General features: G+C 42.8%; 1 protein-coding gene across 1 annotated transcript in view; it reads right to left on the bottom strand.

Annotated features, from left to right (window-relative positions):
* MAML2 (mastermind like transcriptional coactivator 2) overlaps positions 1-26,528 on the bottom strand; it is a 212,251-nt gene that overhangs the window by 5,192 nt on the left and 180,531 nt on the right. Inside the window, exons 3-4 of the mRNA XM_027641051.1 lie at positions 6,753-6,956; positions 4,323-4,434 (exon numbers count right to left, since the gene is read on the bottom strand). Coding sequence (XP_027496852.1) covers positions 4,323-4,434; positions 6,753-6,956 — 316 coding nt within the window. The remainder of the gene's footprint in view (positions 1-4,322; positions 4,435-6,752; positions 6,957-26,528) is intronic.

The raw sequence follows: 26,528 nt of genomic DNA, 5'->3' as shown, positions 1-26,528 counted from the left end.
ACAATGGGGAGCTAGGGGCACCATCATCAGGCTCCTTTTTCACCTACAGCAGCAGTATCCATCCTTTCCGGGAATTCCTGTCCCAGATGACAGTGGGAGTTGAGAATGCAGCTCACACATTTGCAGCCATATGCTGGGAGAGCAGTTCAGCCCAGTCTGTGACCTGCCTGTCCTCCCACGTGGCAGCAGAGTAGGTACAAGAACATGATTTAGCGTCCTACCTGGGGAGTCCCACCCAGATGCCCTTCTAAACTCTCTTTCCAGCTGGGCTATTTGCTCCTGTAGAAGCTGAGGGAATCACACATGATATGCTGGCATTTGCAGCACATGAAATTCACCTTTTGTGCATTAGAAAACTATGAATTGGCACAAATGTACCACTCATGGCTAATTCTGCCCACTGGAGGATTTTCCTGTACCTGACACCTGCCAACGAATCACAAGAAGAGAGGCCTTCAGCCTCCAAACCTGGACACAAGCTCACTTCTGTAGCACATTTGCAGCTACATAGTCTCTATTTCGAGGCCATGGTAAATCAATTATGCCATTGTAGGCTGATTGCTTATGCAGTGCAAGACTGAATTAATCCCTGAGAGGCTGGTTGAAGACAACCATTTTCCAAACACAGCTGCTGTAGATGGCACTGTGGAGAACGCTCTCTGCACAATCAGCTGCTGCATAGCTTAATTGCCTTTGCTACTGTTGCTTCCAGTATAAGCCCTGCGAGAAGCACAGCTTGGAGAAGTCAGGTTCAAGGCTAACGAAAGGAGATGTTTCTTCACACAGTGTGTGAGTCAGCTGAGGAAATGTTTGCCGTATGGCACAGTACAAGCTAAATTCTCGTATCACTTTGGGTGGCTCCCAAAGCATGAGAAAAGCTGTTGAATGGACTGGCTACTAAGGTACCATTGCATTTCGGGGATTCCCTGACCCTCTGCCAGAGGAAGGAACATACGATTCTGTAGATTTTCTATTTCATAGATACCAACTACTAACAATTGTTGGACATGGGACACCGCCTTGGTTTGATCCTTCATACATACAACAAAAACAGACAATTCGACTAATTTTAACTTTGTCATCGAATCTTATATATTGGTCTGTGTGATGAATTTTATCAGGTGGTTCATCATCAGTTCCTTCCTACCACAAAGGTGCTTCAAGACAGAGAATGCTTGCAGCATTCTCCAGATACTGTAGTCTCAGTGAGTGGTGTGTTTTCCAGTCTCTTGGTCCTTCAAAGCTCTTTTTGACATTTGATTTCAGAGCTGTGCATCACTGCTGGTCACAGTAATAGCTTTTGCACATCTCCAATATGGATGTAAAGTAAGCTCTATTTTCCTTGTTCGGCCTTGTCTTTGACAGTGTTTGTGCATTCGATTCCAATCACACAGTCTGTTCACAGTGATATCTGGAGATCTGTCAGCGATTACCTTTTGAGCTGTGTTAATTTTGTATCACGTTGGTTTCTTAATAAAAATTGGCAGTAAGAAGTCAGATGCTTTATAGGACATTATCTGAACAAGAAATACCATGGAAATTTGAAAAGGTTCTTTCATATCAGTCCATGTTGTTTGACAGTAATTATATCCCCTTCCTATATTCTTTATTATTCAGGCTGTATCTGCTCCCCAAGTAGTTTTGCTGAGTTCTTCATTAGGTCACGAGGGCTACAATAACCTACTTAGTCTTTTAATTTTTGTCATGGCATTAGTAGTCTGGAGTTTCAAAATTAAATAGAAAGTAACATTAAGAATTTGGAGAACCTCTCAGCCAGCTCTTTTAAAACTCTTGAAGACAAATCATGTGCATACATATTTTAAAAGTCTGTGTTTAGGAACAGCTGTTTAATATACTGTTCCTGTTGAAATGTCACCATAATGATGTTCAGCTCCCTCAGACTGGGACTGAAGAAAAAAAAAATCATATATTTCTGCCTTTTCTGCATTATTTTTATACATATGCTATTTCCATTTAGTAATGGATGCAAAGGATTCATTTTTTTTCCTTAAGGACTTAAAAATTAACTCTTCCCAAATCATTATTAACATTGAGAGTGACTCCACAACCAGAGTGTTTGTTCCAAATTAATATAAACATAGATACGTAAATTAAGAAGCTCCCCCCCGTCCTGGGAGGCAGCCTCCAGTTGAACTACAAGTTTGTGGAGCTGCTTTACTTGTCATTGGGATGAAGCCCCTCCTGGGGTGACCCTGCCAGCTGTTGAACAGACCTCAGTGCTCCTGCAAATGCCACACTGAAAAATACAAGTGGCTGGGACATGGGTTGTACTTGTACAAAAGACGAAGCTTCCTCTTTCTTTGTATTGCTATTTTTATGATTTTATTTTTAACACAAGTATTTTCTGTTCTGATTTCTTCCAGATGGGAAGAAATGCCTTACCCAGAAGCACAGTGTACAGCAGCTGGGCACCCCAGGCTACAGCGATTCAGAGAAACATCTTCCCTACCTGATTCACCTGCTTCTTGCCATGACATGGCACTGTGAGGAAAAGCATAGAGGAATAAAATGCTTAATCAAGTTTCTTCAAGCCCCGGTGTTATTTTATTTAGCTTTTTGTCTCTTCTTCCCTGACCTGAGCAGAGCTATTCCCAGAAAAAGGGAACAGATTCCCTGCTGTTACTCCCTTATGCAAGAGTTTCCTAATCACTCCGTCTGGTAGCTTTGTCGGAAACTCCTAGAACAGCCGTTTCTCCGAGGCTCGCCTAAAAAGCTGCTGTCCTCCCAGGGCTCACTCAGCAGGGACTTGAGATTTGAATGGACAAGTGCTGCCAATCCCACATGCTTCAAACCCAGCAGATGGGACTCCAAATACCACAAGACTGACAAAGAGTCCATCAGATTAACAACAAGAGCCACCACATAACAATGGCAATCTACTCATGTTGGAGCCTTTACAGATGTGGCTGCAGTCACTTCCATTTTCTCTCTCAGGCTGGAAAAGGAATGTTTTTCAGTAAAAGCCAAGAGTCTCAGTTAATCATTTGATTCCAGGAATGAGCCTTTAAACAACACACCAAATCACAAGATTCCCCAGCAAACTGCCAGGGTTGCCAAAGTATTTGTTTTGGGAGCACAGGAGTTAGCCAGCAAGCAGGGTGCTGTCTGCCCTGTGGCATTGCCCTCCTCATCGGCTACTACACTGGCATCAGGGATGCTTGTGGAAATTTACTGGAGATCATAAACACTCAGGTCCATTAGAAAGTGGTAGTTTCCAGCAGCAGTTTCCAGCCTGCAGCAAGCTTATCACTGCTAGAACTTGGAAGCAAAGCAAAGGAGTTGAATGTTGCCTGAGCAGCCCAGCCTGGCCCTTCCCCACAGAGCTGGGCTGGTGGCCCCATGGCCAGCAGGTTGGGCAGAGGGGTGGCATGTGAAACAGCTTCACTTCAGAGCTCATTAAAATCGTAATAGAAAATGAAAAAGTTTTGCTAGAAAGGACAGGTAGGAAGGAAAGACTCAGATCACTGGCTGAATCTGCAGAGCCAACAGTTATGGAAAAACAAAACACCAGACCATCTTTTTTTTCTTCAGTGTGTTGTATACAAAATTATACTAGAAGGCAAAGGATCCTTTTTAAACTGATATGCAAAGGCACTTTGCAGTATAAAGAACATCCTTTGATCCCATCTGCTGCATTTCTCCCACCTCCTCTCTCTCCTCATCATTTTTTCCTTTGTTCTCTTGAGTGGCCTCCAGCCAACCAGCAAGGTGAACAGCATGAAAAATCAAACAGGCAGGCCTGTGCTTCCGAAACTAGACCAGCAGTAAGGCCATGACCATGGCATATTAAAGAGACCAAAAGTACCACCCACGATGGTGCAATGTGAAGTACTTAAAAATCAGTATGAGGGTCCTCACACCGTACAAGAACTACCATTTAAAGGGAGGGATGGTTCTCGTCTCAGTCTCTGAAGCAAAATGTGCCACATACATGAGAGAAGCACCTGGATGGAGTGAGGTTGCATAGTCAAGAGGACACCTCTGCATCAAGTATTTCAGTGCACCTCTGCCCCAGACAGTGCTAATGGGAGGGGTACCAACCCCTTCTTCCCCATGTCTGAGAGAGACAGTATCAGCTTGGATGAACGACCAGATCACACATCAGCACTTCTCAGTGGTGCAAGACAGTAAGGTAAGTAGCACAGGAGAGCAACAGCCACCACCCACTGCCTCTGTGGTGATGTAAGTGGATATCCAGAAAATCATGCCCTGGTCATCTGTATATGCATGGCTCTTCTGGATTGTCTTCCAGTTGGAAGGAAGGAAGAAAACAAAGTTTCATTGAGCCCATGGGCACTTACCAGGATATTGGTTTGCTTGTTGCATGTTGACCACGTTCCTTCTTTGGTCTTTATAATCTGGTGGTGGACGTGTCAAGTGTCTGTTCAGCTGATCTTGTGGGGTTATTTTCTCCTAGAGGATTAGATTAGAAATGCATTAATTTGCTTTTCCTTATGCTTTCCTGTCTCTGTGTTTTGCCCATCTCTTTGTTGTCTCAGTATGTATAAATCTCAAGTGTTTCTTCCTTTCACCCTGTCTGGTCCACAGAGGCACCTGTGAAACTGTGTCATCACCCACTAAAGTCTATAAGAAACCTTTCTGCTGGTTGCAGAGTGTTTGAGACTTGTTCAACTTTCCTTAAAATCACTGAGAGTTTCTCAGCCTCTGAGAACACTGTCCACACCTGCAGTGCAGTACAAAGTATCTTCTGATGTACACCCTGTCTTGCTCATCATGCTGATCAGATAGAGGGGCCTGATGGTTCCTCATGGCTCCCTCCCTGTCTGTGCAGCTAGGTGTGCTTTCTCTGAAAAAACAGAGACAGAGCAAACACCCACGTCTAACCCAAAAACCCCATACAACCAGGGTGCAGCTGGGGTGCAACAAAGGTTGACACCTACTCCTTGTCTGTGTCAATGACTATCAGCCTGTTTCACCCACATAGTTCTCTCAGCGTGCACAGCTGGCAAAGAGGACTTCAGCTCATCATCCCCATCCACAGCCATGCCCATTCCTCACTCACTCCTTCCTCCTAAACTGGAGGAGTGACCACAAAAATCGGTTTTGTTCTCGCGCTTCATCTCCCCTCAGCAGGGATGACAGCAGGACACACGGTGTAGCAAGGATGGTGCTGTGATGGCTGTTTTTCGTGCCACTCACCAATGCCCTGTGCTTCCCCGTAAATGTGTGTGGTGCTGTCTTTCCTGTTACACTGGGAATACAAGTGTTGGGGCAAGGACAGAAGGGAAAGATTGCAGAAAAAAATATTAGTTGGGGAGAATTTTTTTTTATTTTGAGCCTGTAGGGACATGATAGAAATCAAAGTCCTTGAACTGAAATCTGACTAGCTGCCCTGTGTTCATAAAGATCTGGAAAGAGCAGGCATCAAAGTCAATGCCAATCTCTCATCAGCATCAGTGTGACTTGATGCATTCAGAGTGCTACTGTTCTCCCATGAACAACAAAACCTTGGGACATGTGGCCTCGTGGCAGGAAATTGTGAATTTGGTGCACACACCCCCTTACTGGACAGCTGCTGGGCAGGATTCACACCTGGGCACAATGTGCCCAGGTTTCATGCTCAGCTGCCAGAATGGCAAGCTGGCTCATCAGTGTGAAAGAGTCGGGCCCTGGCTTGTAATGGAAGCCCACCAGAGTAATTTGAGGATCTTCTGCCTGAAAAGAGCAAGCAAATGGACTTTCTAATAAAAAATCTGTTTTTTCTTCTCCTAGGAGCACTTAAAAACACTGGGAAAAGAACCTTTCTTGTGGTGTTTAGGTATTTCTATAATGCATGATGGGAGTGAAGGGTCTGATTAAGATTTTTAAGGCTTGTTTTTACACCCTGCTAAACCTGAACCCTTGTGAAGAAGAAAGACAAGTTATCTCCCAGGAAATCCCTGCAATGCATGCAGAAACTGTAGGCAAGCTTTTTGTGTGTTTCTGTGCACACGATACAAAAGCAAAGTCAAGCTGATCAAAAAAACACATTCTGTAGAGTATTTTCAATTTCTATTTTATTTCTTTTTAAGAGAAGCTATTTGAGCAATTAACTTTTTGTTCTGCTAAAAATTCTGACAGAAAACTGCATCACATAGAGCTGACTTGAAAACTCCTTTTTCTTCTGCATAAACCAAAAGGCAAGAAATATGTCCTTGTAGAATCCCTCATGCTTCATAAAAGGACCAGTAACTCCCAATTGGCCTCTCAGATACCAAAGGAGAGGGAAGAATTGACTACAGGTATCTGGAAATGCAAAAAGACAAACAGAGAAAGGAGGACTCATGTATGATCCCAGCCAAGCACATAACTTGTGCTCAAAATCAATGTACCTGATCCTTGTTTACACACAGGCACTTTACACCATGCTGCCTGGTCAAAGAGCCTGGAAGTCAACTTTCCTCTGAGGCTGAAGTAGCTTAGCAGTGCACGTTGGCTTATCTTGCAAAGAAAACCATGGACAAACTCCATATGCCTCAAATCAAGTATACACTTGGACTATTCTTGTAATGACACCACAGTAGCTTGGATATTTAAGTTGTTTCATATAGACTGAAGAAAGTTTCAAAAGGGCTTAGCAAAGTGCTGAAAAATATGAGGCACACTCTTGAAGTTCTAGGCATTGCCGAAATGACCTCAAAGTTTAGGGGGCTTTCTTTCCCCATCAGGCTTTCTTTTCTGTTGTTTTTTGACAACATTTTCCATGTAAAATAAGGGATTAGAAAACTTACAGCTTCTGCCAACATCTGCTGTTGTAGAAGGAGTTGTTTTTGCTCCATCATTTGCCGTTGCAGAGCCTGTTTCTTTTCCATCAGCTGCTGATTCAACAATGATTGCTGGGATGAGTTCATGTAACCACTTCCAGTGTTTGGATTTGAGCAAGAACTGGAGCTTGGAGTGGGGCCAGCTCCCTGGCCTACCACAGAGTGTTGATCCTGAAACAGAAAAAATGGCTCGTGAAGGATGAAAATAATAACAAGCATCAAGAAAAGGAAATAATCCTTCGTATGTAATTAGCTCAAGTTCAGGACACAGCCCACAGACTCTCAGGACAAGTGACCGATACAAAGGCTTTGACAAATTAAGAAGAGGTTTGAATAACTGTTGCTCAGGGGAGACTGAAAATATACCAGGTGATTCCAGTGGAAAACCTCAATATTGTACCAGGAGCTTGGGAAACATGACCAGAAGTAACAGAGCCGTCCTGGGGATGTCTCAGGAAACATGCATTGGGCTGTACGGCAGTTTGTTTGACCACGAGGGAACAAACTCAGCATCTGCTGGTTCCTACCATCTGGTGAACAGCAGCAAGAAGTTACAGACTTATTACTAGAAGTGGCATTTATTCTTAGAAAATACAGAGGTGGTAAGTTGATACTTGGCAGTGGGGTGAATGGCGCTGCTTTCATTCATCCCGTCGTCTCCCTGACAAGAGCAATCTCTGATTGTTCTAATTGACTCCCACTAGCAACAGGATTAAATAGGCTTAGAGTGTATCAACTTCCTTGGTAAAACAAATGTGTAACTGGGAAGGACCTTGAAGAGTGCTTTAGGGTCTCTAGTCTTGGTGAGGAATCTAGATCTGCTTCCTCTTCCCAGTGTGCAGCTTCATGAGGAAGGGATGGCCAAAATTCATTGAAGAAAGCAATAGGAAAAGTACTTGAAGACTCAGATCGTGCTCATACAAGATGAGACATGGAATGACAATATGCTGCTCCTTTTCTCTCAGCCATGATTTCCCTCAGCAGCAATATGTTTTCTGCCTACTTGCTACACTGGTGTTTAGTACTTGGGACTTTACCAAATGTAGGAAATAGCTTTCTCAGTGTACACACAAAACCACTCAGCCTATGTTGGATCATAGCAAAAGTCTGCTCCATGGCCATTGTCCCCCATGGCATCTAGGGAAATATGGACTGACCAACAGTGGAGCAAGAACTGGTCACACATACCCAGGGATCAGTGCTGAGACCAGTTCTGTTTAATGTCTTTATCGATGATTTAGATAAGGTTATTGAGTCTACCATCAGCAAATTTGCAGATGACACTAAGTTGGGGGGGAGTGTTGATCAGCTAGAAGGCAGGAGGGCTTTGCAGAGGGACCTGGAAAGCCTGGAGAGTTGGGCTGATTCCAGTGAGATGAGGTTCAACAAGGCCAAATGCCGAGTCCTCCACTTTGGCCACAACAACCCCATGCAGTGCTACAGGCTGGGCACAGAGTGGCTGGAGAGCAGCCAGGAAGAAAGGGACCTGGGAGTTTGGATTGTCAGGAAGCTGAACATGAGCCAGCAGTGTGCCCAGGTGGCCAAGAAGGCCAATGGCATCCTGGCCTGTATCAGGAACAGTGTGGCCAAACAGGTCCAGGGAAGTGATTCTTCCCCTGTACTCAGCGCTGGTGAGGCCACACCTGGAGTACTGTGTCCAGTTATGGCCCCTCAGTTCAGGAAGGATATTGAGGTGCTGCAGCAGGTCCAGAGAAGAGCAACGAGGCTGGTGAAGGGACTCGAGCACAAGTCCTATGAGGAGAGGCTGAGGGAGTTGGGGTTGTTTAGCCTGGAGGAGGCTCAGGGGAGACCTCATCACTCTCTACAACTCCCTGAAAGGAGGTTGTAGCCAGGTGGGGGTTGGTCTCTTCTCCCAGGCAGCTATAAGTAAGACAAGAAGGCAAGGTCTTAAGCTCTGCCAGGAGAGGTTTAGGTTAGATATTAGGAAGAAATTCTTTACAGGGAGGGTAATCAGGCATTGGAATGGGCTGCCCAGGGAAGTGGTGGATTCTCCGTCTCTGGAGGTTTTTAAGATGAGACTGGATGTGGCACTTAGTGCCATGGTCTAGTAACCACGGCAGCAGTGAATCAAGGGTTGGACTTGATGATCTCAGAGGTCCCTTGCAACCTGGATGATTCTGTGATTCTACTCATGCCCTGAAGACCATGGAGCACTGATGCTTATTGCTTTTCAAACTCCAGGAAAGCCCATTTCTGTGCCTTAGCTTTTGCATCCTTCCACTCCCCAGTGACACTTACTGCAGACTAATCCCACTTATCTTTCTGCCATCTGACAAGGAAGAAATGCAATAATTGTTATGGGTGTTTCTATTTTAAAATAGTTCTGTGGCTTCTAGATGGGGACACATGAGTGTGTAGCTAGTTAGATAAAGTATTTAAAGACTGTTACTGAAATAAAACCCATGACTTTCTTCTGGAGCCACCTGCAGCCCCCAAGGCAGTCTTACAAACCCACCCTTCAAATTTATTGGGCTCTTACACAATAATATCCTGCACACTTTCTTTCAGTTCCAGAAGGAATCCAGGATTGCTCGGCACTGCCACATTTTTCAGCCCTTATGTTAGCTGCAAGATAGAAAATACCTCCTCTCAACAGACCTGCTTGCCAAGTTGTTGTGCAAACTTTTTTGTCTTTCTTAAAATATTTTGAAAAGAAAAATATGTTACAATAAATTGGCTTTGACTTCTGTATTCAAATGACAACTCTAGCTTGAACCCAGCCACATGTTCCATCCATTAATAGAATTCATCTGTTGCATTTTTGCACAGATAGTGCAGGCTCCCCGAATATGCTTTCATAGTCCTGCTTAAAAAAACAACGAAGGCCAACTTTTTCATTCCCTCATCTCCTACCAGCCCATATAAGCAGTAGGAGGGATTTTGTTTTAAGATAAACTGTAGTGTCCATTCAGTGTATCTATCAAAGAAAGCTCTTCTGTAATAGCCATTGGCACAAAACACCAGCTGCTTGGCAAACAGACCCTGAGAAAACAGTGTAAATCATCAACTTGGAGCCAGGTTGGGTTTTTTTTGCATTTGGTCCTTTCCCTGCTGTTCATGAAATGTCAGTGCCAAACCTATGAATCTACGATATGTTACTTCTCCTGCCTGCTGATCTTCCATCAGCCATGTTGGGATGGGAGAAGTTTCCTAATAAATTAGGGGATTAGCTGCACAGCAGTTTGACCCTTCATGAACCAGTGCTATTGAGCCTTGCTCTCACCCCACGCTTGCAGCACTGCAAATCTGACAGCAGAAGGGCTACACTGCTGTCAGGGACGTGGGGCTCTGCTCCTGCACTTGGACAAAGGGCACCTTCCAACATCCCTGATGAGGAAGGGCAGACTTGGGTTGGAGTCACCCTGCTTTCATTGAACTGTTTCATCCTGCTCTAAGCCTGGCTTTACTGCAGCAGCTTTACTACAACTCCACACATCTAAAGCTGCTGGTACCGCCTTGTGAACCTCATTCCCAGGTTCCCGTGCTGTGGTTCATGTGCTTTAACTTTAGAAACCCCTGACCAAAGAAAGCCTGGAGTGGGATGTGCATGTCCCCTTGCCCAGGGGCGCCTCTGCCCAGCAGGCTGCAGAGGCAGCCCGGCATCTCTCCATCTGCAGAACCCCAAGTGCTTGCCTGCACAGTGACACCATGCACAAGGAAGGTAACTTTTACACTTTGCCTCCAGGGAGGCAACATGATCAGGAGAACATCCATGCAGCCAGGTGTCAGGGACAGGCTGGAAGCTTCACACCTCCAACAAGTACAAATGTCCATCTGAGTCTGCGCCCAGTTCCTGCCCCACTTGTTGACATGCCACATCCCTCCAAATGAGCTGCAACCCTTTCAGAGCTGCGTCTGGTGCCAGCTGGGGCAGTGGCAGCAGCTGAGGGCTGAGTTAGTGTTCACCAAGCACCACAAACCCCCAGCTGGTCCAGTGGTGCCGAAACTTCAGCACGACAGTGCTCTAGGTACAAAGCAGGTGTGTTGCACCACCTCCTCTGATGTTACAGTGAGATAGATATAAAACCTATGAGACGCAGAAAGAGGCAGTCAGTGAGAGCTCCTCAGAGCTGGTAGCACAACTGGGGGTTTGTTCATCAGCATCACAAAGAACATTATGTTGAAATGTTTAAATTAGCAGTAAATCAAAGCACATAAGACCAAGTTTGCTTTTTACTATGCCTGCTGCAGCTGACTTTTGTTCATACAAATGAAGGGATGTTTTGGCTTCTAACACACATATGAACTTTTTTCCCCCTTTTCCCTTCATCTCCCTTCCCCTCCCTACTTCTCCTTTCCCTTTCTCTTGCCTCCTTGCTTTAGACCTTTCCAACCAAATTGCACCTTTCTCCTTTCCTCTCCTCTTCCTTTCTCTCTAAAGCTTGTCAGGAGCCCTGAAAGCCTTTTGCAAGCTTATGTCTCTGCATTCTTAGTTCAGAAGTGGTTTAGGGACATTTGGCTGGAAAAGGATGGGCAAACCTTTCATCTCTTTCTCCTGAAATGCCTTAAACTGCTGAATAACTTTGGTGGGACAGAAGGGAAACAATGGTAATTTTTTTTACTAAACCACAATGCCCACAGAGGCTGTTTGCTTCCCAGCCAGGAGCCCTGGCATCTGTGCCACGAGGCAAGCTTCTGCTTTTAGCAGATTTTCCCTCAAAAGGAGATGGGGAATTTTTCCACCTTTCTGTTCCTCTGTGGGGCAACTCATTCTGTGCCCAGCGTCAAGTTGGGAGTGAACGCACCAAAGTGAGTCTCTTTTAAGTTTAGGTCTCTAACAAAAAATTTAGAGCAGATTCTGTCTAAACTGCCTACTGGAGCTCTCCCCTCACTGTACAGAGGGATGGGGTTGTATAATTAGGCTTCAGATGTTTAATTTAGATAATCAAGTTAGGAACCCAGATTAGATGACAGGAACATTCCCTTACACTCTTCATTTTGGATGCTTCTAGTCACACTTGAGTAAGATGCCTGGAAGAGCGAGTGTGAACACACTTTGATTTGTCAAGCACTAGTGGATCTCTTTCTAAAGGTGTTGTATAGACTGACCAAAAAGCCTCCCAAATTAACCATGCAAAAGATAGGCTGAATTTCTCCTAATACTTGGCTAGAGAGTATTTTTAATGCATTCTGGGAAGATCGCTTTCATATGTATAAATAGCATTTGAAAAACCTGAATATTGGAAGATATTGAGACCTGTTTTTGCTGTGTCTAGTATCAGAGATACAGCTGGGTGAAGACTGCAAAATATTTCCTTTCAGTAATTTTGTGGAGTGTTTATAAGAAGTTGGCTCAGCCAACTTCTGTGTTTTTCTCCTGAGAACATCTGAGCTCTCAGGACAAAAATTTCAGGGCCAACCATGTTTCCAAGGCACATACATAAGGAATCACGGACACTAGCATTGCAATTTCACAAGCCCAGGCTGTCTGCCAGAAATACTTGTGCCTTCATCCAACCAGGGAAAAGAAGCAAAAGCTGTGTCACTCCTTCAACAAACTGGAGTGACGGAGCTCGAAGAGGAAATGTGGACTAATCCCTTTTGACTGAAACTGGAAATGATCATGACAGTAGAGAGCACACCTGATTTCTGCATCCTCATGGTGTGATTCACCCACTGGAGGGATAGGTTTGGACATCAAGTTATACAGCAGGTACTAAGCATGCAGAGGGGTAAGTATTTCAGCACACTCAACTGCTGCAGCTTTCATTGGAAGAGCCAAGGACACTCGGCTTTTTAAAAAGACATTTTTTTTTTTGACACACTGACATTAAAGTGTACCCTATAACTATTTTCAGAAATAGGTAACACTGTGCACAATCTCACACATAAAAATGGGTGAGCAAATCCCTCAAAGAAGCCAATCCTCACTACTGGTGAGAAACCACGAACAAAAGACTTTGACAGATAGTTAGTTATTTGTGCAAATTTTAATAGAAACCTTTTATTGCACTTTGCCTTTTCAGCACCAAGAGTGCTGATTACTCCTGAGATCCTTGGGAACTGATTTTCAGTCATTAGTGATTTATTTGTAGCCCTGCCAGAATCCCTTGTTGGAAAGCTGCACAGCCCCATAGCCACTAGCAGGCAGTCTTATAACAATGTTCTCAATCCAAACTTCTTAAACTTGGGCAATGTGGGAGCTGCATCTTGCAGAGTCCAAGCTCAGATTCAGCACTTGCACAGACACACAGCAACAGACCCAGGAACAGTGCCTCATTACCAGCCTTGTCCGACAATCAAGTCTTTAACGAGAACAAAGGTTGACAGTGATTAATCATTAAGACATTTCTTGTTCCTTGCTGCACGTGTTGGAGGCAGCCTCCTGCAGAGGCAGTCTGGCAGATTTCCTGTCTGCTCTATACCAGGGCCCGGGTCGGGACACACAGGGATGTCTTTTCCCAAAGCCAAGCACACAGATGAAAGTCTTGTCTCCATTTCTGAGCATGGCAAATTCGGAATTCATGTGCATTCTGCAAAAATAATAAACCCTCAGCTGTAAATCTGATTGCTGTAAATTCAGACAAAATGACCTAAAGGAGATTTGTTCATGTCAGAATTTTTCCCAGAGACTTCAAGGATGGATTATTAGTATTTTACCACATGCACCATGGTGAACTTTTAATGTCATCTTCTGGCATAATGTATATAAGAGGGTGTCCATTCTAGAAATATTTTGTTTATTTGTAATGAAAATAACATGCACGTGTTGAAAGTTTAACAGAGGAGGTTATTGTGAAATGCCTGCATTAGAAGAGGAATGTTGGCTCCATCAAAGTCAATGGCAAAACTCCAGCTGACTACAACAGGGCTAGAATTTCCTCCCATATCTCCATCCAGCCACAGGGGCACAGTGGCACTCTTGGCTTGGAGTGAGCTCATTTTACACTTTCTGGACAAGATACCTGGTTCAGAGAGACACCAGGAGGGCCTCCACTAATGTACTTGGGCAAAGACTATCCTGTGCTCTGTATGGAGCTCTATATTTAAATCATGAGCTTTAACTTATATTAAAATAAGTTTGCCAATAAGCATGAATGATGAAGACTTTGGACAAGACCAGACACATAATGATTTGTTCTACTTCAGCATTATCATTTGCAATGGCTGTAATATGCAATACCCACATTGCAACAGGCCAAACCCTTTAGTTTTTCATCACACAATTGCAGGAAAACAAATTAGAGAGGTTTAAGAAAATACCACTCCTCTAGCTAGAGTAAGAGCTGGTGTGAGTGGACCTGTTTTGCCTAGTACTGCAGGACAAGGTACGTGCGTACACACAGGCTCTGTGCTTCCACTAAGGAGTGGTAATTTCCAGCTGAGGCAGTGCATACTTCCTAAACTGACTGAATGAGACATTTGTGATTATCTGTCTGTACCTTTAGTGTGGGCATATATTATCTGTGTATATGTATACCTTATTCATCTAAATGTTCTTGTCTCATTGCCATATGTTTATTATCTTTCCCAAAAATTATCTAGCCTGAGGTTGACACAGGAGAACTACTAGCAATCAAAACTAGAGTCTTGTAAGAGGAAGAGTTGGATAATTCAGTAATAGGTGACACTCATACATACATGTTTACATTTAAATGTTCAATTTCCAAAGCAGTGCTAAAAAAGACACTGAAGTTTTACATATAACAGGCTTATGTATAACATGTATCTTTTTTGGCATCTCACCTTATCCTCATGTTTCCCACCGTGCAGTGATTCTGACAGTCCCACTAGTCAAAGGGTAGGTAGGCACCATACAGGGAAGCATGGTCCTGAAGTCCTGGAGCTAGTGGAGACCTGGGCTGCTAGGATCACATGGAGCCAAGTGAACTAGGAACATGTGGAAATTTTATTCTCAAAAGCCACTATTCATTCTCAAAGATAAACCATGCTGGAGAACACTGAGCTGAGGATCATTGAGCTGAGGAACATTGAGCTCAGCAGGATGCTATGTGAATACAACCATCTTCCAGACCTGAACCCACACAGGGCTGTCACTATAAGATCATGTATAAAAGGGTGCAACATTTGCAAAACTATTACATTCTAACAGACCTGATGGAAAGAGAATAAGTCTGTGCCTTTTCTTTTGATCATAAAGACTAATGCAAAATTCTATAGGAAATTTTTTATCCTCCTCATTTACAGGCTATTATCTAGTTTCCTCAGGTTTTTTCCACTAGCATTTATCTAGGTTTTCTTTGCACCTTCTATATCCCTCCTCATATAGGATTCTCCCTCCCTATAATTCTCTGTAGTTTAAAGATATCTGTGTCACTTCTAAATAACAAGCACCAAAAAAAAGGGAAAAAAATTGATGACATAATGTGAAAATTTTCCTCAAGCAATAAAAAAAGGCAAAGCAAACACCATCAATGCCAGTTTTGCTGAAGGAGGGCATGAGGGAGCAGTCAACCTGAACAAAATATTCAGTGAAGAAAGAGAAAAATAATTAAACACAAAGAACAATAGCAACAACAGAAAAACCACATCACTGGAGCCAAACACTTGAATTCAAATGGGTACAACATGGGTGACATGACTGTCAGAGATACATATTAAGATCAAAACTCTCCTGCTGAGAATACACAGCAAGAACATGAGCATCCTTAAACCAGAGCCTCCTGGGATTCACTTTCTAAACTGCTCTGAACAGCTCTGAACTCTGACAGAAAACAATGCCCAATACTGAAAAACAATGTGTGAAGAATGGCTCTGACCTGCATCTCCATGCACTGATTGAAGCTACAGGTGAGACATGCCTCAGGTGGGACTGGATCTCTTTGTTCCCAGTTACCCATCTCAGGACTATGACTGGTGGTAACCAAGTCACTGGGCACAGAAGGGGTTTCCCACTGTGACAAAAAATGTTTCACAATTGTTTCCCACCGTACAGCCCACAGCACTGGTGCAAGTGAACAACAGAGTTGTGCAAGCGCTCAACAGAGCAGCTATAACTGCCCACCTACTCAGTTTTAAATGAGTCCTTATCACACAACCCCAACTGTGGTCTTACCTCTCCTTGCTGAAGGGCCTTCTCCTTCCTTTATAACAGTCACTGTCTTTGTTATAAAACAACTTAATTTGATGGGTGTTAATTTGCAGGAATTGACATAAACCTTAGGCTCCTGCCATCCCCTTTCACTCTCTTAATGATGGTCATAAAATGGTGCCAGTGGCTGCAGCAGCCTGAGGGTTTGACAAATCTACCTATCCCTCATTTGTCTGTGCCAACAGAGTTTCATCAGTGTGAAAACACCAGGTTTCCTAAAAAGCACTCCTGGGATTTGACTCACTTTTCATTATGATCTCAAGATGTAGGAAGCAATATGGTTTTCTCGGGTACTCTAGCAGCTCCAAATACTTCTCTGGGCCAGGCAAAGAGTAGAGCCAGGACCCTGAATTTTAGGAAAACAAAATTCCAGCCGTTCAAGGAGTAAGTTAGTAAGAGCCTCTGACAAACTGCCCTCAGGGAACAGGGAGCAGAGCAGAGCTGGGAGATCTTTAAGGACACTTTCCATAGAATGCAGGAGCTCTTAATCCCCAGGTGCAAGAATTCAGAAAAGGAAGGGAAGGGACCAGCATGGATGAGTTGGGACCTGCTGGTCAAATTAAAGGACAAGAAAGAAATGTGCAGGCAGTGGAAGGAGAGACAGGTATCCCAGCAAAAGTATAGGATTGCTTCGCAGTTGTGTAGGGATGAGGTCAGGAAGGCCAACGTGTGGCTTGAGCTGAACTTGGCAAAGGATGCAAAGAATAACAAGAAGAGCTTGTACAGGTATGTCAGCCAGAAAAGGAAGGACAAGGAAAGCACACCTCTCCAATGAACATGACCAGCAAACTGGTAAGAATGGATGAGGATATTCTTAACAACCTTTTTGCCTCAGTCTTGACTGGCAATCTCTATTCCCACATTTTAGTGAAAATTCAGACTAGATATCTGGAAGAAATTTTTTTATGATGAGAGTGACAAAACACTGGTACAGGTTTCCTGGAGAAGTTGTGAATGTCCCAGCCCTGGAAATGTTCAAGGTCAGGCTGGACGAGGCTCTGAGCAACCTGGTCTAGTGAGAAAGTGTCCCCGCTCATTGCAGAGGAGTTGGACTAGATGATCTTTAAAAGTCCATTCTAACTCAAATGATTTTATGATACTATGATTATAAGATTATTCTTCTCTGAGAGGTAACAGAGTTAGACAGAGCTCACCCACTTATGCTTTCAGTCCTGCAGAGTTTAGCTCTTTGCCTGGCCAGGATCCCCATCACAGGAGTTGATCTGCTGCCTCACTGCTCCTCTGGTAGCCTTACTGGGCATGGCAGTGCTGCATGGTGGTGCATGTACTTCATGAAGAAAAAGGTTATCAAAGGTCACAGAGGTCTGCTACCACTGTACAATGGCACAGGCCCTTCAAGGAGCACCTGGCAACTCACTGAGCTCAAAGAAAGCTTAAATGGAGCCAGCTAGAGAGGTCAGAATAGCCTGATCCACCAGGGACCAGTCCTACCTCGGAGAGCATGCCTGGGAGTAATTATCTGAGGAAAGGCTCCTTAAATCAGATGAAGTAAAAAAGAATTATACTTCTGGTATTTATTTAGCTATTTACTGCCCAATCTTGCAGCGTGGGAAAGAATAACAGACTATCCAGAGCCTGCCGTATGCCAGCTATCAGATAATGTGTGACTGGAGAATAGGAAGGCTGATGCCAACAAAAACTTTCTTGGATGACTTCTGCTGTTTTGTATTATTCTTGTGCAAGAGCAGTGAAAACCTGTTTTACACCCCTGTTTTTAAACAGACCTACTCTCATATGAAAAGGAACAGGTGGACAGGGTGTCTCTGTCCTGTTTGCCTTCTGAGCAAGGGAAAGCACAAATGCGATTTCCTATGTCAAATCATCCTTGTATTTTGCTGTAGTATTTCCCACATTTGGGATATAGCAAAAGTCAGCAACCCACAGAGCAAGGAGTAAGGGGCCCTGGATAGCCTGCTATACTCATGCTATTTACCCTGCCAGACAAGCCATGGGCTTTGCTGTGGGGGACACAGCATTGCCTTCTGGCAATGCCTTTGAAGAGGCATTGGGGAGGTTCAAATTCTGCCCCCGTCTTCACATGGTTGGTCAAATCCAGACAATTTAATAAACACATAAACTAAGAAACTACTCAGTTTATTAGTACCAGACTTTTTAGGGGTCAGAGTGTACCCTTCTCACTGTCTGGTGGTAGAGTTGAGAAGATAAAAGTAGAGTAAGGAGCCTTTCATTGGCATCTGCAGTGCCCACTGAGATACATTGGACCAGACAGTTCAGATAAAATGGTGACGTACAAATACCCAGCTGACCATTTAACTGTGCTTATGAGGAGAGAAAGCAAAAGGAGAAACCAGCTGAACTAAATGAACTACATGAGTTGTACTACATTCTGTAAGCACTTGGTTAGATACCACAGAGGTAAAAAAAAAAAAGGAGTTGGCTTGGTTTGATTTGACTTCCCTGTAGAGGTCATCCCTTAGCAGTTCTGGCAGTTGGACAAAAATAGAGGACAAGGGAGAAGTGTTCATTTATTGTGAGCTTGGTTTATTTTGGATTTTAGATATTCTAAATCTGCATATTTGCTCTACTGCAAAATTATCTTGATCTGTGACATCCTTTTCCCTATCCTAAAAAGCAAAAGTTGGATTCATTCTTGAGCAATAGACAGCATATGTCTCCTTTAACTTAAAAATAAGGTTTAAATGGGATTTACTTGGCTCACTGGTTTGTACTATCTGGCACAGAAAAAAAGTTTATCCAAAGGCTGTTTTGCAGGCTACTCCTGCAAGCAACCTTCTCTCTGGGCCACACAAATGTTCCTGGTAAGTTTTTAAATCTCATAGGCAGGAGAAGGCTATGAGGCTGGAGCCCGTGTGGATTCAAACAACAGGAGGAGACTCTGGCACAGAAGAATTCACAGATATTTGTTAATTAAGGGAAGGGTGAAAATCTTGTGATAGGTCAAACCATGGGCTCAGAATATCCAAAATATGATGATAAAGATTGATACTGGATAGGAAGGAGTTGTGATGTGACATTTTTGGGAGTTGACACCAAAACTTGAAAAACTGTACTACAGTTACTATTTGATAAAACATCTCTAAAATACTGTGTCCCTCTTGTTATGACAATTATAGAAGTGATGGAAAATACTGAGAGTTTTAATCAATGACATAAAGTACCTCAAATGGGTGTTGAAATATGTATGATTATGTAAATTAGATTGCTTGGGCTAGAAAGGGCAGGTTTACAAAGTAGTTGGTTGGCATGGTAAAGAGCTCTTTCCAAGTACATCTTGTTCTTCAGATCAAAAATGTATCAAACTCAAGGAATAACCCTTTACTAGCAAGGTCTTTACTTACTCAACTAAAAATGCTTCCTTGATTTTAAATAATGTTAGTTGTACCTCTTGATTTCTGCCCTGCTTCTCTGTAATATTTTTTGTGTGACTAATCAGACTTGAATCTAACAAAAATAAAGTGTTAATTAAGCTTTATCTAATCTCAATCTAATCCGACAGCGGCAACCCCCATCTGGTGCTCTGCTGTGCACTCCTGTTTGGACCACCTACTATACATGGATAATTAGGTGTCGCAACTACTATGGCATCTCATGAGAGTGCTGAGTGATTCAGACAGCCATCTTCACAGCCAGGCCCACCAGTCCTTGCTTTCCTAGACATGCAATGGACAGGAGTTACTATATTGTCCCATTTAGGAGCCAGAAATGGGCTCTTTTCATGCCATCAGAAAGTTAGTTATCTAATCCAGTCACCCAGGTTCTCCTGATTGTTCATGCAGTGAAGGCAACTCATTGCCTCCAGAGGGTTAGTGGCCAAGTCTGGCCTCTGAAATGGATGGGATGAATCTGGAGGTGTCTCTGTTCTTCTGCTGACTGGAAGAGCATGGGAGGCTAACTTGGACATGGGACTATAAATTGAAATGAGATATCTCCTATCTGATGATAAGAAATCTAACTAAGAAATTACATGGGCACCAAATCTGTAGCAACAGATTTCAGAGCCAAATGCAAGTGCATTGCAAAGATCCCACTGGGCTTTGGACCAGGCTCTGTCATCAAGACAAGTTAATAGGTGTGAGACATGGAGAGCAATGTGCAGAGAACTACAAACGTAAACATCCTCATAGTGAGATGTGTTTGCTTCTGGCCTGCACCTCTGAAGCTCTTCTGGGGGAATTATTCCAACTAATGCCCATCTTGTACATACAGTCATTTTGCAAGGATAAGGAATAATTTAATGTATTCTCCTTCCTTGCTCAAATCAGTCTTATCTAGTCTTTGTCCACATACACTGCATGACCTGATTTTCCTCTCTGAGATAATTCTTCCTAAGCTGCTAAAAGCTTGTCTCAAAAGCCAGCTCAGAGGTCAAGTGAGCAGGATTTCATGATTTCACTGGATATCTTTAAGGAAAAAACGAAAGCTTTGGGTTACACTGTTAGACTGCCAGCATTAGACATAAGCTGGGTCCAATGAAATCTTCCAATGCTCACTCCACTGGCGGGAAGCACAACTTCTTGGTCCCCTGGCCAGAGCAGCTATCAGTTTAGATAAATAAAAACAAACAAAAGGGAAAAGAAAAATTAAATGAACTGTAAGGGTCAGGCATACACCTTACAGCCTGGTGTAAGTAAAGATCTCTAGAGAGTCACACAAGGACTTTGCCTTTACTTAGCTCCATGATCTCTGACAGAAATTCTCTGCTGAAATTAGGGGCAAAACTCCCAGCAATTTAAGCGGGAACATGGGTTCCTCAAGAGTTTGCACAGCTCTACACTGAGAAGTATACCTGGCTTCTGCAAGGAGCAAACATTTAAAGGCATGGCATACTGAAAATATGTGGGATAAAGGGAACAATGGATATACAGATAAGCAGACAGCAGATGATATATTCCTTCCTAACAAAGAAGGACAACCCTCTTTACAGCTGAGAGACCTATCAGCATCTTTGATATCATTGTTCTTGGGGGAACTGCTGAATAAAGGGTCTCTGTCTTTTTGAGCATAATTACAACTGATTTTTTTTCCCCGATAAAGAATGTAGTCATTGAGCCATAATAGCATTATTTGATGACTTAAATTCATCCTCTAATCCCTCCAAAATGGTATAAATTATTGAATAAGTCACTCAACCCTATAAAAGCACTTTGAAAACATTTTGTTCAGTACGATAATGATCAGAGAGAATGTAGAAAGAGTTACAGTAAATTAGACTCATGCTCCAAGCTGGCTGCCACTCAATATACTCATAGCTAAATTCTCACCTACTGAGTTAGACACTCTGTCATGGATAAATTAAGATATAGTCAGTTCCAAAGTGTGTTGGCAAGGACCTTTAGTTCCTTCCCATTTTTTATACAGCACATCCATGTGATTTCTGGAGGTACTATCAGAGAGCTGCACAATGTTATGCTTTGGAGAGATGCTGTGGTACCTCTGAGCAAACCCAGAAACAAGGAAAATTAGTTTGGGTAGAGCTAATGTTCCCAAAACACAATATCCAGCATGTAGATTAGCTTCTCAGGCACTCCCAGTTTCTCTGCTGCCAACCTCAAGCCACAAGTTAACCCTTAACAAGGTGCCCAGAGGTGAACCTCCCTCCTTAGCAAAGCACTTCCACCAGTATCAGAGCTACTCCTGCAGTGTTCCTGTACTGTTCCTGTTCCTGAAACAGATCTACCCCAAATTCAAAACGAACACCAGTGAAAGCCATGCTGTGAGCACCCTGTCTCATCCTACCACTTTCCATCTCTTACATGGCAATGGGGATGCCCCAGTAATGGGGGGCATGTTGTGACACTGGGATAGCGAAGTGGGATCCTCATCTGAACTGAGGTCCCTTGTGATCATATATCACTGGTGATCACAACAACTATAGGTGAAATACTCAGCTGAGAACATACTTTGACAGCCCTTGTAATCATACAAAATTTGGTAGTTTTTATTAGCAGTATCAGTGTGACAAAACAGTTATTCATGATGCTCCTTAACAAAGGGCATGTTAACTGCTCGAGTCTTATCAGTGATGATGACAGATAGCATGTACTGATAATTACAACAACAGTCCTCTAAATTCTGCATTTCTCTGAATTGCTGATAGACAACTGACAATTTTAGAAAACAGAGATGCCTTCACTAAGCGTCAACATGTGATTCCCTGTACCCCTGTCTAGAAGAGGTGCTACAATCCTTAGATGTGTCACAGTCATGGACTAGCAGATACTTTTGAACTGTGTCCATTCTGAAGAATTTGATCCTTCTTACAAAACACTGCATAGGTTTGTTCCTGCGCTGGAACGGAGAGCCAGTGTGCTTGGGACCTAAGCCAAAGCACTAATTCTGCCCAGCTGCCAATGTATTCTGGGAAATTTCTGCCCACAAGCTAAACTTCTGCTTGTTTCTCTTCATTGTAACTGATGCCTCAGCAGAAACGCTGGCCTGACCTTCTCTGCTGCCCTTAATACTGTGCAAAAATCAGTGATACGTTCATAACACAGAAAAATCTAACACAAGTTTCCTCATATGCGTTATTGTTGGTTGCACTTTCTCCTATCCCAGATTCTATTCTATTCTATTCTATTCTATTCTATTCTATTCTATTCTATTCTATTCTATTCTATTCTATTCTAAATAAAAGAGCATAAGAGCTAGCAAACAGTTCCAGTCACCTGAGTATCCTGTTTCCAACAGCAACTGGTAATAAATACCTGGACTACAGGAAACAGAGTGCAAATAGAGTGCTTCTCCCCCTCATATACCTTGTCCATGTCAATCATACCTGCATGCTTACATCAGGCCCTCCTAGATTTCTCTTGATCACCTTTGCTGCCTTTCTCTGATCCTCTTCTAGGGAGAATGGAACTGCAATGCAGTAGTCAAAATGTGAGTGAATTATGGGTTTAAACATTGGGATAATGATGTTTTGTAGTCTGCTTTCTATTCCCTTTCCAATACTTTGTACCTACTATTTGCCTTTCTGATAACTGTTGACACTTATATTTTCAGAAAACTACTCATAACAACTCAATATATATCTTCTGAGCAGTGGCAGCTAAGTTAGAGCTCATGGTTTTGTACATATACACAGGATTGTTTCTTTCAATCACGTCTGTTACTCTGTATTTATAGACATGCGCCATTTCATAGGCATTTATTTGTCAGGAACCTTTCCTCTCTCTTTTTTTTTATTTTTTTTTCTTTCAGCTGGCAGTTGGATTTACAGTGAATAATCTGTGTTATGAGCAAACTTTATCACTCTGTTACCACTTTTTCTAGATCTGTTTGTCTGTTGTACATCAAAGATCCTGGCCTTAATCCCAATGATACAACTTTATTAAGAACCTAACTATTTAATCCCACAGTTTCTTTCTTAACTTGATCTGGCTGTCTCTTATCCCATTGATAGTCTGAACGTTGTTAGATAAGAGTCTCCACATCTCCTTATTTATACAACAACTGAAAGGAAGTGGAAGTTCCTTTTAAGCAAGACAAGTAGTAGAAAACAAGTATATGCTAAAACAGACCCAATCCATCAACGCTGAGACTCTTAAATAATATTCCTGGCTGTATGTTCTCTAACCAACCAGCAGACCACATCCAAAACACAAGAAAAAGACCCAAGAATCACAATATCCTATATTATGGCATTTAGAGATGCCAAAATAATTCTACTTGTGACCTAAAGCAGCTTGAAGTCTGTTCTAACTTATACCAGATAGAAAGGTCCTGCAGGGACCTACTAGTTCTGTCCAAGACCCTCCTTGAGTGACACTGTCCCTGAAATGATCCCTGTGCCTACACAGCAGTGGAAAGTATAAATCTGGTTATGCTGGCTTTCTGGCTACTTGGGGATGCCTGTACTTGAAAAATCTCAGTTGCACTTTGAAAGGTTGCCAGCTTTCATAGCACTGGAGCAACACATTTAATAATCTCTATCCTCATCTTCCACCTTGGAAGCCAACATGTGAGGTGCTGACACAATGGACACAATCTCAATGTTCATATCTTGGGGAGAAATAAAGCTGCCACACTTGGGTTATTACCTTAGTGTTTAGATTATTACCTTAAGGTTCTTTATTATCACAGGCATGTTTTGAGAAGTGAGATAAATAAAAGGATCATCAAGACATTCCTCTCATCACGGCCTCTCCTGCAATCTTCTGGGGACCAAACCAAGCATACAACTGGTATTTGTGCAGGGAAATATGGACTGGAGACTGAAGCAGAGTCACTTGCATAAGCTCTATAAAGGTAAAGACTGATACGGGCTTCCACCACCCCTCCAGATATGTCAGGCTGGAGCATCATCACATTCAGAGGAAGAGGTGAAAAAAGAGATTACAGGTTTATATGAGATATGGAAAGATTTGAAAGACAAGCTTCTGCCTGCTAGAGAAATAATCTTTCACAGAAAGCTTTCAGTGACAGTAACAGAAGTGAAAACCTCTTCATTTGCTTTCTAAGACCTTCACGAGCTTTTCCTCAAAAGACAGAGTTTCATATTTCAGTGCCATCAGAAGACCAAACAGCAGCCAAGGTCAACCTGACAAATACTTGCGCCAGAGATTCCCAGGATGGAAGTCTGCGGGACCACTTGGCCTTTCTAGTCATTACCAGAGAGCTCATTCAGATTGCTAATGGCTCGGTCAAACTCTGTAACCAGCAATGCGAGCCATCAAGACTATACTTTTCCTCTTCTGTGGCTTTTCCTGGAGTTGTGGTGTCCCTAGCCAATGTTTTGTCCTGGCAAGGAACAAGCTTTCTTTTCATCCCTTCTCTGATATTTTGAGATTCCCATTAGTCATGCTGGGAGAACAAAGATGGATCATATGAAGCTGGGATGGAAAACTGGCTGAGCATCCCCTGGAGAAGACAGAAGTCATCTGACCCACTGTGCTCACACCTCTGCTTTCCATCACTCACCTGCCATCCCCTTCCTGATTCTCTCTTGCTCTACTCTGTCAAGTTTTGAACATCCTTCACATTTAGATGGGAGAGGATTTGTTCAGTGGGATATTCCCTGAAAACTGGCCTTTGCTGAAGTCCTCTATGCAACAGCAGTGCTCCCTCCCTTCTGTAATGACTCAGATGAGTAGGCCCAATGACTCAGTGGCTTGGAGAGCTTAAATATCAAGGGACTATTGACAATAGCCTTCCCTAGCTTGAGTAAGGATTACAAATCTTAGTGCCTTGGGATTGGAAGAGTCCACCTCTTTAAGTTGTTTGTAATCTCCCTCCCTGGTATTGCAAAGGTGTAATCAGGTAGTACACTGATAAAAACAGTGGAAAAAAAAAATCCTACTTTTCTGTGGCTGCTTAGGCATCATGCTGGGATCTTCAGGGAACCAAGGCAGCATGAAGAGATCAGCGTTATCCCACAGTTTCTGACTTCATGAGATCCAGAAGAGTTTTAGCTTTTTCTAAAACTGCACCTTCTCTGTCTGTTTTCTCCATGAAAAGAGAACATATGCACCTAAGATTGTTGCCACATTTCTACTAAAATGCAAAGGACTAAATTGCCAGAAAACCCCTGGACTAACAGGCAGTGGACGTTTGGAAGCTGCAGATGTGAGCAGCATGCCCTTGTCTCCATGCCAGGTCCTCCCTCCTGCCCACAACAAATGCACCTGGCAGCATTAGGCTATGCTAGCAGAGAGTTGGCAGCAGAAAAACAGACATTCCAGGGGGTGGATCAGTCTGAAAAGCACATAACAGGAGATGAGAGACTGACCAAAAAGAGAGAGGTTGCTAAACAGATGAAAACAAACTAAAAAATTGTAATGAATTATGATTTCCCAGAATGTCCCTTTCAATATACACATGGGATGCATCCAGAACCACTGTGACCAAAACAAAGATGCTATCCAGATAAATACATGTTTATATGTTTGATTTGATGTAGGTTAACAATAAGGAGTAGAGGGGATGAAAACATTCTCAAATAATCACACTCTTAAAAGATTACATTAAGCTCTGATACACTGCTGATACATCCAGGCAGGAAGAAAAGATTATTTAAACTGAACAGGATTTTTACATATGTAAGTAATTTTATTTGTGCACATTTTTGTTCTACTTTCTCAGGGAAGGAAAATGTGATGTACTTTGAGTGCCTAAAGACTTCAACTTGACATTTATCTCATTTGTTGAAAACAGATCCTTCTGAATTGATTTAATAAAAGCTTCAAGTGCCAAGTTTCCTGCTTGGAGCACTTGTTTTAAACAGTGAATGAAGGTATTTCAGTATCCTTCCCCTTTTTTTTGTTCCAACCCCACAAAGCCCTATTTTTTTTTTTTTTTTACTTTCAGATGTTCACTCCATTATTTCTTAAAAACTGTCAAGTTTGAAAATGAGATTGTGACTACTTTTGTTTTGTTTCAAATCCTGTCTATTCCTTCTGCCAAACTGATAAGCAACCAAATGAAGATGGGAAAGAATTAGTACCAAACTTTGTTAGAACTTTTTGGCAGTACATGTGTTCGCAGTAAAAGTAAACAAAATATTATTTGTACGTATTTGCAAAAAGCTAACAAGTTTTATGACAATAATAAGGCAGCTGCTGAACTCCTCCCCTGGCATTCCAGACAGGATTTCAGAGTGCTTGTACTGACTCACACATCACTTGGCACATTTTGTAGAGGGTACCTTATTTTTCAGTGGGAAGGTGAAG

This window comes from Corapipo altera, unplaced genomic scaffold (genome assembly GCF_003945725.1).
Source record: "Corapipo altera isolate COAL_440 unplaced genomic scaffold, ASM394572v1 0, whole genome shotgun sequence".
NCBI lineage: Eukaryota > Metazoa > Chordata > Aves > Passeriformes > Pipridae > Corapipo > Corapipo altera.
This window is presented reverse-complemented; position numbering and strand designations above follow the sequence as displayed.